At 33.9% G+C, this 15,166-nt stretch overlaps 1 protein-coding gene across 16 annotated transcripts in view; it reads right to left on the reverse strand.

Moving 5' to 3' along the window:
• The window catches only part of DMD (dystrophin), a 1,236,775-nt gene that overhangs the window by 576,533 nt on the left and 645,076 nt on the right, over positions 1-15,166 (reverse strand). For all 16 annotated transcript variants that reach the window (XM_072027522.1, XM_072027514.1, XM_038175527.2 and 13 more), the window contains one exon: positions 11,999-12,149. In XM_072027522.1, the coding sequence (XP_071883623.1) occupies positions 11,999-12,149 (151 nt within the window). The remainder of the gene's footprint in view (positions 1-11,998; positions 12,150-15,166) is intronic.

The raw sequence follows: 15,166 nt of genomic DNA on the forward strand, positions 1-15,166 counted from the left end.
AACAAAATATCTATTTTTTCTTTTAATTCTTAAAAACCTATTCTTCTTTTAATCACTACTGTTACTAATAATAATACAAGCAAGTCAGCCCAATTCAGAATAAAGCTCTTACAGAATTTGAAAATCAGATGAATAATGCAGAGGACCCAGCACTGGTAAAGAAATACATATCTGCAAAGAGAAAACCAAGCAGAACATGCATCAATACAATGAAAAAAGTACATCTAGGAATAAAGAATGCAAACCTCAAAGCCTTAAGGACACTTATAATGGAAAACAACAATTCTGAAAAAGATATAAAAAGAGAAAAAGTGGACAGAGGAAAGTGGTAAAGAATCAGCTACGCCTGGAGTTTTCATTGTGATACAGACAAAGGTGTTAACAAAATCCTTTGAAGGCATATAAGGAAACAGGGCATATAAAGAAACTTCCTCTGTGTTTAAGTGATGTAAGTGTCACTGAAATTCTGCACCCACAATACAAAAAAGACATTAGAAAAGATGGACAAAGCCAGGAAAGCAAAGTTACCTGCAACATAGGTTTAACACAAAGAGTACCATATAGCTTTTAGATTACATGTGGATTGATGCTATACACTAAACAGTGTTGATGAGTCACAGAATCACAAAATTTCTAGGTTGGAAGAGACCTCAAGATCATCGAGTCGTCTCATTTCTTTATGAATTTAATCAAACAGTGAGTATGGTTTTATAAAAAAAACAAAACAAAACAAAAACACAGAAAACTGGTGTTCTACTGTTTCCTGTAGCTTTTAAAAATAAACTAGAATTATATCATGGAAAAACACGGTGACCTAGACATAGTGCCAGCTGCATTTCAAATATATATCTGAAGTATAAATATCCAGGTAAAAAACATTAGCTTTCAGTTTAAACAAAAAAGACCTATTTATTAACATGAAATATTCAACATATTCCACTGTACTGACTTTTTCATGGATTTTTGGGGATTGTGGAGAAACAAATAGATAAAGTACATGTATATGTACTCTTATATTATTCACTTTTACACTAAAATGATTATCAGGATGATATATTTATTCCCCTAACCATTCTTAATGCTTAAATTAGACCACTGTAAGTCCCATTTTTATTAGTCTTGTCCATCATAAAAGAAGCTACAGTAGTAACTTCAACAGACCCACAGAGTTTTGATATAAATAAATCAGTAACAGAATAAGATCTTGGCTATATATTAAACACTACCTGTATTTAATCCTTGCTGGTTAATAATTTAGTATTTGCAAAGTGTTGAAGTTTTCATGCTCCAAAAACATTATTTCCTCTAGCAAGAGCATCAAATGACCAGAATTAAGTGTTGGATTGCTTCTCCATTTTTAAAACTAAGTGTGTACTGATTGGGTCATTACAACTTTTTTTTTTTTTTTTTTTTTTTTTTTTTTTAATACATTGTTGTGGTTTAACCCGTCTGGAAGCTAAACACCACACAGCTGTTCACTCACCCTTCTCCCTCCCTCTCTGGGATGAGGGAGAGAAATGGGAAAGTGAAGACTATGAGTTGAGATAACAACAGTTTATCAAGACAGGAAAATAACAGTAATGATAATAATAGTAGTAGTAGTACTAATAATGTGTACAAAACAAACGATGCACAATGCAATTGCTCCCCACCTGCTGACCGATGCCCCCAAGCAGCTGGCCCCCCCATCCCGGCTAGCCACCCCTATCTATTTAGCATGACATCAGAGGGTATGGAATAACTGTTTGGCCAGTTTGGGTCAGCTGTCCTGAATCTGTCCCCTTCCAGCTCTTGCTGCACCCCTAGTCTGCCCGCTGGCAGGACAGAGCGAGGAACTGAAAAGTCCTTGGCTTGGTGTAAGCACTGCTCTGCAACAAGTAAAACATCAGCATGTTATCAGCGCTCTTCTCATCCTAATCCAAAACATAGCACCCTACCAGCTACTAGGAAGAAAATTAACTCTCTCCTAACTGGAACCAGGACATATACAATTTTCAAACAAGCAAACACAGGGATAATTTATCATCCTAATTTTATTGATATCATATTTGGGCAAACTCATTGTGTTATTCAAACTTACAAAAACACTCCTGTCATCATCTTGCAGAACACTCAGATGCCAGTACATTCCCACATAGCTTCCCTTGCTTATGACAGGGTTGGAGAAAGGTTTTGAGAATCATAAGTCAGCCATCCCTGAAGGCTGTTACAGTTACAAAAACAGTTACAAAAGAGGTAATGAAATAGGATAGTGACAGCAAATTTAGAAAGTACCAGAGCAGGTTGTATTTGAGGCGGCTTAAGGTTACAATATTGCAAGAACTTTCCCAGGTGTGTGAGTTCCTCTTTGTTTCTAAACCCTGAAATGCTCAGGAGTAATGTAAGGGCTAACAAAAGATGCTCAAGAAAAAGATACGTTTATGCTGTCAGTCATCACAAATGAGAATGTGTCTTCCAAAAACCAAAACAGAGTTTAAATAATACATTCTATGGCTCCAGGATGCTAGAGTATACTTCCAGTATAGTCCAGTATATTTCCAGTATAGTCCAGTATACTTCAATAGAATCATATAATTTTGACAGTGTTGTAAAATCAAGATAAAAGAAAAAAAATATTAAAAGTAATCACAGTAAATATTTTTAGTCTACTACTACATTCCCTCCTCTGTATTCATCTCAAATGCAATGATTACAACCAGTATGATTTTAGCTCTGAGCTCTTGAAGGAGGGCCCAGCTAAAACTAAGGACCCATTACACCAATGTACAGTTACAAACACTACTTGTCCTGAGGTCTTTACGGTCTGATAAAAACACAACAGTGCTACCAACAGCTCTGATTCAAGAAATACCAAAAAAAAAAAAAAAAAACCAACACCACCACCACAAAAAAAAAAAAAAAAAAAAAAAAGAAAAGAAAACAGTAGCTGGCATTAACATGTTTTTAGAGTCTAGCTACTAAAAGGGAACACAGAAGTGCCCTGTCTTGTTATGGAAGGCAAAAGAACATAGCTTATCTGGTGCCAACAAATCATGAGAAATAAATAAATAAAACTGATCACTTGCTTATATAAAATAGCACCTATTTTGCCACCTTTCAGTAAAATAAATTTTGTCTGAACTTTCTTACATAACACAGGTGAATAATAGCTACAGTTTCTACCACACTAATGGGAAATTAACATTAAGAGCCCTCTCCTCATCTTAGGAGCACAGAAGCATTCTTATTACAGAACCAAATCATTTTCTGATTATTTTAACTTCACTTATAACAGCTGATTTTCATTGTACACTTACGAACAGATATTGTAAGAAAACTCATATAATGTGAAAATAGCCTAATATACTCATCGCATATTGGAAAAGCTGCTCTAAATGTGTTCTCTTCCATTTCTTCTTTCCCTTCTCCTAGCATTTCTGATGGGACAGAGTCCTGTTTAGATTAACTTCATGTAAGGGTTTGTCCTTCATTAAAAAACCCTCAAGAAACTATTCTGAAATTTTCGAAGGTTTGAGATATGTAAATATCAAATTTAACATAGTCAGATGATGAGTGCAGCAGTCTAGTACAATCTTGTTCCAACTGATTCATAAACTAGAATTTGCCACACTCCGTCATTCATTACACTCCATTAAATCATTCAGTTAGAATATAAACTTTAAAATAGCTTGAGTCTGTGAGGCAAACACAACATATTTATTTCTCCTTTTCATCAGAATCAAAGCACAATTATTGTTTGAACTTAGAAGATATTCTGCAAATGCAGAAAACTTTGACTTTTTTTTCTTACTATAATGGTCTCATTAGTTCCATTACGAAAAATCAGATTTAAAAAAATCTGAAGTTTCAATAGTTTGTTGGGATTTTTGTTTGTTTGTTTGATTGTGAGTTTTTATTGGTTTGTTTGCTTGTTTTCAATCAATGCAAGCTAAGATTTTGGGTGAGATGCCACAGCATATTTGTAGTGTATTCATTTTTCAGGGAAGAAGACAAAAAAAAAGATGTTATTGGGTGCTTAGAGGGGAAGAGGTGCAGTGTGTAAACTTTAGTAAACAGCTGAGAATTCACACAAAAGAGAAATACCTTATAAAGGTCCCTCACAATTTAGGACATTTCAACTGGAACTTACAGATAACTACATGACACAAATGCCTATGAATTCTAGCTTCAATACTTCTGGTGTTCACAGAACAAACTGGAAATACAGTTAAACATTTTTTTTCTCTTCTACTACGTGCAGTGAAACATTCAATGAATTTTATCTTTGTACTGTGGCAAAATGTCTAGCCCAATTATGAAAATTTATTCCAACACAAATACATTCCTTTATAATATATTCCGGCTAGCATTGGTTCAGTAGCACTTGCAAATTTTGAATATTCAACAGCTGTTGGAAGATGCATAAAAGGGAGGAAGGAGCACACCTGAAGTAAATTCAATCTTAAATATTTTAGGTTCCCACACTAAATTAAATTTATCAATCGAATATGAACTTTTTTTTTTCCTGTAGAAGTTAATGTATCCAATGTCATTTCACTTTCAAATATTTTGTGTATCTCAGAAAGGTCATGTGACCTTCATCTTAGAAATGCCTATTTCTGTTCTTTGTCTGTAGAGAAAAACACCAGCTCAAATTTAGATGTTTGCTACGCATCTGTTTTGGTGAGATGAATCTTACTTTCATATACTTAGTAGGAAAGGAGTATGTTGGAGGTTTGCTGTAGGGCAGAAGTAAATATTTTATTTAAACAAATAAAGTGTTTTACTGATATTTCCACACCTGCTACATTCTGTCTCTGTATATAACATAACACCTTACAGAAATAAATGAAATGACAAAATCATCCTAAATGATCAATAACTAGTAAAAAAATCTAGTCAAAAACTCCATTCTCCAGTGACTATTCAATTCTCCCATGACTACTGAAACTCATACCCAACTCCCTTGACTCCTCTCATTGCATCAAAAAAATAAAAATAAAAATAAATACAATCAAAAAAAAAAAAAAACACAAAAAAAACACCACAAAACACAAAGCTAACCAACTAACAAACCAAACAAAAATCTCCACAAAGGTGTCTATAAAGGTCTTCAGTGAAAAGGAACTCACTGTAAAACTGAAAACACCTAAGTGTAAAAGACAAAAGATAGTTCGTCATAGCCTGACAAAAATTGACTTCCAAAATTAGGATGAATAAATACAGCTTAATATTCTAGACAATTTAAGGACAGATGCTGATCCTTTGCTACTTGCTTTGCATAAACATTAAGGACTTATACAATGCAGGGTTTGTTGTTTATTTGTTTTTAAACAGTTTACTTTTTTTAATAACAATGTGAGTTTATCTTGTTTTTGTTTTTTTTTTTTTTTGACCAGTGTACTTACTACGACATCTTTATGGCCTTAGACTAAAATAACGTGGTTTTGAAAATCAGTGTATCAGAATTTGCGAAATCTGTTGTGATGAAAGATTCAAAATAAGATCAGTACAGGTATCCATGAAAAGGGCCACAGCAAAATCTTTTTACATGACTTTATATAATGAATCTGTATAGAATGTTTCCACCAAGAGTCTCACCTTTCCCTGATTGTTTCATGCAAACAATTTTTAATGGCTAAACTCTCCCATCAGAAGACCTAGGAAGATACCCAGGCTGCCCAGTCATTAACTGACACAAATCAAGTCTCATAAGTTTGTATTGCTGGGTCTTACTTTTACATCTATGCATCAATACTCACAGACTCAACCATATGCAATATGGATCGCAGATTCAATGTGAGAAGTACTTTTGAAAGAAGAAAACAACATAAACATTTTGTTAGGCAAAAGAACCAGTATCATCCTCCTTCAAAGCAGTCACTCATTTTTTAAACTTCTAGGACATGTTCAGATTAAATGTATTCATACCATGGCAAAAACATTTTATTTTTTTTTTAAACTAAACTGTATTATCTGCACACGTCACTGACTATAAGTATTCTAAATAGCCCTGAAACTAAGCCAGATGCATTAGCATGTAAAAAATACATTCTCCATTTCCTCTATCTTGTATACACTTCTAAATAATGTTTGTGAAATGGGTATAGACCTCAGATGTCCCTCCAGATCCCCCTACGCCAGTACTCTAACCTTCTCAAATGAACCCCCAAATAGCAAGGCAGTCACAATTAGGTACCAGGAAATCTGTACCGGGAAATGTAGGACAGTATCCTGTCTAAGAACATTGTTTTCTTCTAGACAGAGAAAATTACAAGATTATGCATTTATGTTAAAAAAAAAAAAAAAAAAAAAAAAAAAAAAAAAGACATCACTATGTGTCTATGCACAGTAGTTATAATAACAGTTATTTCAAAGAGTTTCATAATGAAATGTTTGAAAATTCATCCTAATTAATTACTCATGAGAATTAACTTGGTTATCTGAATAAACAATGCCAAGATTTACAATAAGATCTGAATATAAGCAATGAATTCTTAATTACTGGTACAAGAGTCGGCAGAAACAAACCATTTTATAGCCTTTGGACATCTTAATGTCCCACTACATGTAGCAAAAATTTACATTTAAGTTGTCTAGTAGGATACAGTAAATTAGGAATGAATAATTATTTACAACAGTGTGTAGTAGAGAAGAATTAAATGTCTGATGTAATTACAAAACAATGCTTCTTATAGGTTAATACAACAAGAAAATATTTTTACTATTAATTCAGGATACACTATTTCAATACTTCATCATTAGCAGCACCAATTGTGAGGAATCTTGTAACAGTAAATGAAAGGCTTTAGGAATTACATATATCCAGAACTGAATTAATTGTAAGGATGTGTAAAATTATAATAACCACTATACTAAGAAACAATAACAGCAACAACCACAAAACCAAACCAAACAAACAAAACCTCCTGTATCTATTTTCAAGGCAACTGGATGCTTTTGTTAATAGTGAAATATTAGCCAATAATACATTGCTCCTATAATAGTGCCATATATGAACTTGCAATGTGAAAGACATTGTAATATCATCGTTCTAATCAAAGACTGCTGAAAGAAAAAAAAAATACACTAGATTGGTTTCTCATTGATTTAATTTTTCTGGGGGAAAAAAATAAAAATAACAAAATACAATAGTCCAAACTGAACCAGATGGAACAAAATTGATCTAAATGGACGAAAATGAACCATTTGGATCACAATGGATCCCAAATGGTACAAGGAGTATTGGGGATTATCAGCACAGTTGGGAAATAAGTCTAAAACACAAAATGTGAATGATGAAATTCACAATCATTATATAAAATAGTTTAATTTTCACAAGCTTTACATTTGGGAAAATTTAGAGCATGCTGTCCACCCTCTTACCACTGTGTTTTTGTGGTATGAGAATATGTGGCCCGAAGCACTAAAACATTTGTTTTCTCCTATATCCTCTAATTCTATTTGTGCTGCATTCCAGAAAGAACTGTTTAAATTTAGTGGTTATTAACTCATCAATATCCATATAATCCAATTTAGATATAAAAGAGAAAAATTATTAGCATGACCATGACTTTCAGCACAGAAGCCTGGATTCTCTGTATTTTTTTTTTCCTTACAACATCTGCAAAGCAAAAACATGAAGTTCCTGACATTATACTGCAGTAGAAGGAAAGTCTAAAGAAGGCATGAGTCATTCACAAGCCTTTTTCAGACTTGGATAAGTACTCTAAAATGTAAATGTTGAACAATTCAATGTATGAACAATTTAAGAGAGACCTGTAACTCAGAAGCACAGTATGCTCAGAACTAAGAGTATAATTAATAAACTTGTCATCTGATAATTTCAAAATTTCACTGGTTTTAATAAATAAAATAAAATGTAAACATAATTTCCTTGATAATTATGTCTGTAAATGAAAGTATAAAATTTAGAAATTATTATAGAAAAGTATTATTTTTGAAGCATTTAAATTATAGAAAAGAAGTTATAAAGTCCAGTCCTTGCCCATCCCTGACCAAACACAATAGATGAACATCATGAACACAAGACATTTTTTCACAATTCAGATCAAATTATTTTACTATTCAAAAATAAAAACCCAAACAAAACACATACAAAATTTTAAACAACAGATAAAATAATAAAATAGAATTAAACCTGCAACTACAAAGTTGATACTAAATAGAGATAGACTGCTGACCAATTCTTAATGCCAGTGTAAGGAGTAAATATTTTAGATGTTGCGTATTTTTGAAATAAGGATACTAATTTTGAATTTCCAGGCAATGATTCAGAATCATGTCAGTCTAGTTCTGATACTTTTGAAGAATTCGTGTTTGTATAGCAGTGAATTTAGCATTTACCTATGGTACCTGAACACCATGTCCTCCCACAGACACACACACACCACAACAGTAATTCTTCTTTGCCTCTTCCTTGCATATAAAACTGGCACCAATTTCCAATGTAACCTGTATTTTATTTTTTTCACTTTAAATGGAATATATATTGCGGTTGAAAGGCAGACCAGAAGAAAAAAAATTGAAACGTTGACTTTTAGACAGATGATTGCAAATGATACTTGAACATTCAGCCATGGTAAGATCCAGCCCGTAATGTGTAACACCTGAGTTACCTTAATGACAGTATGGATGATGTCTCAGCTGGAACAACATTGTGCTATTTTGAGAACTTTTTAGAATGTTTTAGACTGTGTTTTAGAATGAGGCATAGGCACAAGAAACAAGACACAGACACAGGATTTAAGTGTGGAATTAAGGAATTAATATGAGAACAGATTAGAAAACTACAAAATGAGGTCCTACTTGACTTGACTGAAGCCCATAAGAACAGAAAGAAATAAACATCAGGGAGTAGATAAAACTGAGCTACATCTCAGTCTTGGCAAAAGAAAAAATGTGTATTAACTAAGTGCAAATGGAAGAGATTGAAGTTGAAGTCCCAGTGAATTAAGGAGTGAAGAGACAGAAAAACTTTTCAACCAGACTAATGAGAGAGAAAAAAAAAAAAAGAAAAGAAAAAAAACTACTTGAATGACTGAGTTCAATAAGTTTCAAATAAAATATATGATATGTTATCTGTAAAAAATCCCTTAAAAGCCTATGTATTCTATTTATAAAAGTCAATTACAATTTCTTAAAAAATGAAACGTGGTATTTCTTTTTCCAACAGCACAGTTCTGCTCTCAAGAAGTCCTAACAAAATTTTTTGAAATAAGAGTATTCAAGTATTCATGACCTGAAATGAAACAATTCTATTATTAGGCTTTGTTTACAATATAGTATGTGCATAAATGTTGTGTAATATCCTACTGCATTGTGTAGCAAAAAGGAAACAAAAAAAAAGACATCTGAAAGAATGTAATTATCTCTTAACCTATATTAACATCATCACCTAATCGTAGTGTTGACTGTTTCATTTCACATTAACATCTGACTCCATGTATTTAATGAACATATTAATGAACATACTCATCTTTACTTTTCCAAAGTAGTCCTGTCTAGAAATAGTACTACACATCTAAATATTTGGTGTATTTATTTTCCTAAAACAGCCTCTTAGTCTGTATAAGACTATTCACTTGGTTGTGAAAGAATTTTCAGACAAAACCTGTTAATTCTGAATATGGTTCACTGAGCAGCATGATCTCATCAATTAAACAAGTTGCTAATCTAGTAAATCAGAACACACAGCTGTTTTAACTTTTTAACCTAATGGAAATTCTAATGGTATCTCCTGTCAGACTCATAGAAGCCTAATATGTTTCAAACAAGAGGCTTTCCTGCTGCATTGCACTACCAGTGTATGCTGTGTAAGCTTCATACTCTTTCTGCTAACCAAGAAAATAAAGAGCCGATAAAGAAAACTGTGAAAATGGAGCTTCAGACTAAACATTCTTTCATAAATAAATGTAGAATAACATTTAGTCTGTGTTCTTGAAGTTAGTTGGAACATTTTCAAGTTCCATGAATTTTCATCAGAAATGTAGTTTTTACTGTTTTGTTGAATTAAATGATTTATTTTATTTATGTTTTTTTTTTTTTTTTTTTTTTTTTGAGACATGCTGGGATTTCTAACACAAGGAAAAAGAAAGGAAGAGAATGCTTGATGGACTGCAAAAAGAAAATTTTGGTAGAAATCCACTCTGCTAGCATGTTGTCCGGAGAAATGGTGCATGCCAAGCGTTCAAGGCCAGGCTGGAAGGTGCTTTGGGCAATCTGGTCTAGTGGAAGATGTCCCTATAATGGCAAGTTGAACTAGATGATCTTTAAAGGCCCCTTCCAAACCATTATATGATTCTATGTTCAGATGTTTTCATTATTCTTATGTTTTAAATATAAAAAATGAAACATACTTCTTACATGAGAAGAAGGCTATGTCAAAGAGAAATGCAGAACAGAAGCAGTCGTGTTCTACAGTGAAATCTAAGCCTCTTTATAGCAGGGCATTACCTCATGTTCTTTTAGTATGAAGTTTCTCCTCAACAGTGAGAAGACAATAACATCTCTAATCTGTTGGGACTGTGAAATGTTCTAATGCATACAGTACATTTGTAACATCTATGACACATTAACTTGGTCTGAAACCCTCAAAGATCAAACTTCACATGAAGAAAATATCATTTTAGATACTGTTAGCAAAGAAGGAAGAAACACTTTTTTCACTGATCCGAACATACATTTGAAGCTGCTTGAAGACACTAGAATAGCGCAGAGAAGGCTGATGGAGCAGACAAGGCCAAGCAGAAGAAAGGGTAAGGCTTTGCACTGCTGTATTACTGTCTGCCAGATAGGTACTAGAGTGTATATTCGCTTTTCAAAGAAATGCTTAAAACTGTGAGACAGAAAGCCAAATTTTCAGTGGTTTGGAAAAATGCATGATGTCTGCTACTTTTTATATATGCATTAGAAAGCATCTTTATTCCTTTTTTTAATCCAGATCTTGGTGTTTGATGTGGTGATGGTAATTCATAGAAAAATATTTACGAACTATTTTAGCTTCTTCAGTTCAATATATCACTTAGCAGTTACATCATTTTTATACTTTTTGATTTGTTTTCCTTTTTGGTTCAGCAGTATTACAGGCAAGAAATAGCAGCCTAAATTTAAAAAAGGTAACTTTTAATATTAAAATACCAAAGACATAATTTATTTTATTTATTTATTTATTTTAACTCTAGGCTATAGATTAGTAAAAGCCCGAGGACCAAAACGGTACCTTTAATGTTAGGCAGACCTAACTTCTTTCAACCTGAAATCCAATAATTCAATCCAGCAATTCAAATGTACAATGATCAGTTTAACAGTCATTTTTCTTATGCAGAAGTAAGAATTTATGACATGAAACCTGAGTTTAGTCAAGCCATTTTATTCAGCTGAACCTATCAACTTGCAAAATATCAGTTTAGAATTAATTCTTCATACCCATTACCATTTCAATCATACAACAGAGAAATGAAAGAAACTACCAGGAAACTAGAATTATTATTTTCCTTATATTGCTCAAAGAGCTTGTAAGATGAAAAGCATACAAATTGGAACTGGACACATAGGCACTAAGTGGCTATTCTGTCACACCACATTTGACAAAAAGCATCCTCAAGGTTCTTTGATTAAAACATGAAGCAGGCAAAATGAGCAAGGCACTTGTAAGACTTAGTTCATGAAATATTTCTTGTACAACTCAATGGTTAATCGCGTTTCTTCCACAAAATTAAAAAATAAAGCCTGTTACTTTTGCTGGTTATAAACATAAAATGGAAATTTATGGGCACTCTAAATAAAGACCAAATTGAGTCTGTAACTGTGGTAGTACTACATTATACCATGTAATCCTATATTTAATAAGGACAACAGAAATATCTTACCATAATTGCCACTAAACACTCTACACTAGAAATCTACCTCAAACGAACTGTAAAACTATACAGACTATCCAGACCAGCAAACTTCTAATTACTGCAGGAAAACAGGAAATGAGTTAATCAAATCATACCTGGAGAAATTGGTTGGTTTTCGCATGACCCACGTCTCCAGACTCTATCTGTGCTCTTGACAGCTTCTCTTCGGTTTCAGTTAGCCAATGATTAAAGCTCTTCATGTCACAATGAAAAAGTCGCCACTTCTCGAAAGATTTGTCAAACCGTCTACAAGCATAAAAGGAGATGAAGTAATTATCTATTTATTGACACTTTATTTGTTTACAACAGGGGGAAAAGGAAAAAAAATAAAAAGTTGGATTTCTCAGATTAAATTTGTGCAACGTTGATGGCATTCCATATTAAAAATTTGTAAAGTTGTATCAAACAGAAACATGGTAGTACTTCTGCATAGTGAAAATATTGTTAAACATATGTGTCAAAAATCAGTCATCCATTTTTAATGTTTTTTGATGTTTCAAATGAATTCCATGGTCATAACATGTTTTCAGTTAACAGCTTTAAAACCTACTCTAACTCACATCACAGGTTTAACACACACAGACCACAGTGTAACTGGGTACATGCCCATATACTTAGCATGAAGAAAACACTAGTACTGCTAAAATGCTCCTAACACAACACAGTTCAGTAAGTTGCTGTGGCTACCAACACTGCAAACATTCTCTGTGGGTTAACATACTGGTTTTGTGTTGTGAATATACAACTACTTTCAGATCCCTTTTCAAAGGGAAAATAATTTAAAAGATCTGTGACACATCTGACCCACCATACCATAAAACAAAGAATGAAAATCAGTAGGCAGATTCTTGACATGCTTATTAACAAAATTTAGTCCCATGACCCTATTATGATTAAAGGACTTTTCTTTTGTAGAAATATGATTTATAATATTATAATATTGTATACAGATGCAAAAGGTTACATAATTTATGAAATCTGTTTTTGTGAGAGATTCCATAGAATCTATATGCCCCAGATAATTCCAAGCATATAGTACAATTCTGCTCCAAGTTTATGGAAAGAAACATTTTTTCTGCCTCCCCAGTGGATGCAAATGTCCATCTGTTTTTATTGCAAGGAAAAAGCAACATCCTTCAAAAGACTTTCCACTTTTAGTGTGTAAAGGGAATATTCTCCTACTTTTATTAAACACTTTTTTTTTATGGTTTTATGTGTTTCATTTCAATTTGAGTATTTGATAAAGATAGTTATGCAAAAATAAAAATGTCTGAAATACATGGATGAGTGAAACAAAATTAAGATATTTAAAATATAATTTTGTACAATAACTTAGTATGAAAAATATTACTTCCATGTCTACCAGTATACAGTCCACTACACACAAGACCATGTACGCACTTCTGGCACTTTGGTAAATCTAATCTGTTTTTGTGCAGAGTGACTGATTAATCTTGTGGTTCAAGATCTGTTGACTCCTGTCAAGTATGAAAGACATGAAATGAAAACAATTTATTTTGAAGATGGCCAATGTTTAAGGAATTCAGTTATCCTACATTTTGGTTTCCTGTTGACAAGATCACTAATCAGAGATTAGCTAGAATGCTTTGTTAGCAGATCATCATTAAATAAACTACTCTTGTTTAGTTTAATAATCCTTCTTTGTAAGTTTATAATAGGTTTTAGGGTGTACTTAAAGGATAACAATAAAGATGCTCTATTATTTTTCCAGGAAGTAATCTGGTTCTGTGTGGATAAACTGTAATATTCAAACAATCATTAAGAGTTTACTTCACCATATAAAAACAGGTTACTAACAAGGAACACTGGTGATATCTTCAATTGTATTGATGATTTTGGGGGGGAGGGGAGGAGAGAAGAGGAAGACAGAAAACAGATTTTTTTTTTCTCTTGTTTATATACTCCCAACTACATTTTCAAATTTTAAAAACCTGTAATACCATATAGTATGAATAACATTAATCCCTTCATAACTATCTATGCATGGCTATGTACTTTCCTCATAGTAACCAATTTTGATAAATAATATGCTAAACTGAGTTGCACCAGCAATCAGTGACTTTGAACTTCCTCTTATATTTACTATAAGATAGGGAAAATAAAAGGCAAATACACAATGAAAGATCTACAAGATTTTTTTTTTTTATTAAACAAAACAACAAACATTCAACCATGGGAAGTAGTTGAGATAAAAGTACTCTGCCAGTTTGGTAATAAGATGGCCAAGGAGAGTGTTCCCCCTCTCATAACAAGAAGGGAGATCTGGTAATATCAGACATGGAGAAGACTGAGGTACTCAACAACTTCTTTGCCTCAGCCTTCACTGCCAATCAGGCTTCCCACATCTCTTGTTTCTCTGAGCATGAAGATGAGGGCTGGGGGAGCAAAGTCCCTCCCACTGTAAGCCAAGAACAGGTTTGAGATCATCTGATGAAACTGAACAGGTACAAGGGGGGTGGGCTTGGTGCTATGCATCCCAGGGTCCTGAGAGAACTGGTTGATGTAGGTGCCAAGTGTCTCTCCATCAGGTTTTAAAAGTCATGGCAGTCAGGTGAAACCCCTGGTGACTGGTAAAAGGAAAACATCACTCCCATTTTTAAATAGGGTAGAAAGGAAGACCCGGGGAACTATAGACCAGTGAGCTTCACTTTCTCTGCCTGGGAAGATCATGGAAAAGATCCTCCTGGAATACATGTCAAGGCACATGTCAGTGGATAAGGAATTGGCTTGAAAGATGTACTCAGAGAGTTGCAGTCAATGGCTCTATGTCCAGGGGAGGCTGGTGACAAGTGGAGTCCCTCAGTGCTGTTTAATACCTTTATCAATGAAATAGACAACGGGATCAAGTGCACCCTCCGCAAGTTTACAGATGACCCCAAGCTGAGTAGTGCAGTCAATACAACAGAAGGAAGAGATGCCATCCAAAGGGACCTGGACAGGCTGGAGAAGTGGGCCCATGTGAACGTAATGAGGTTTCAATAAGACTAAGTGCAAGGTGCTGCACCTGGGTCAGGTCAATCCCAGATATGAGTACAGACTGGAAGCAGAACTCACTGAGAGCAGCCCTGCAGAGAAAGGCTTGGGAGTTCTGCTGGACAGAAAGCTTGACACGAGCCAGCAGTGTGTGCTTGCATCCTAGAAGGCCAGTTGCAGCCTTATCTGCATCAACAGAGGAGTGGCCAGCAGGTTGAGGGAGGTAATTGCCCCAGTCTGCTCTGTTCTTGTGAGGCCCCACTTGGAGT

This window comes from Anas platyrhynchos, chromosome 1 (assembly GCF_047663525.1).
Source record: "Anas platyrhynchos isolate ZD024472 breed Pekin duck chromosome 1, IASCAAS_PekinDuck_T2T, whole genome shotgun sequence".
Taxonomy (NCBI): domain Eukaryota; kingdom Metazoa; phylum Chordata; class Aves; order Anseriformes; family Anatidae; genus Anas; species Anas platyrhynchos.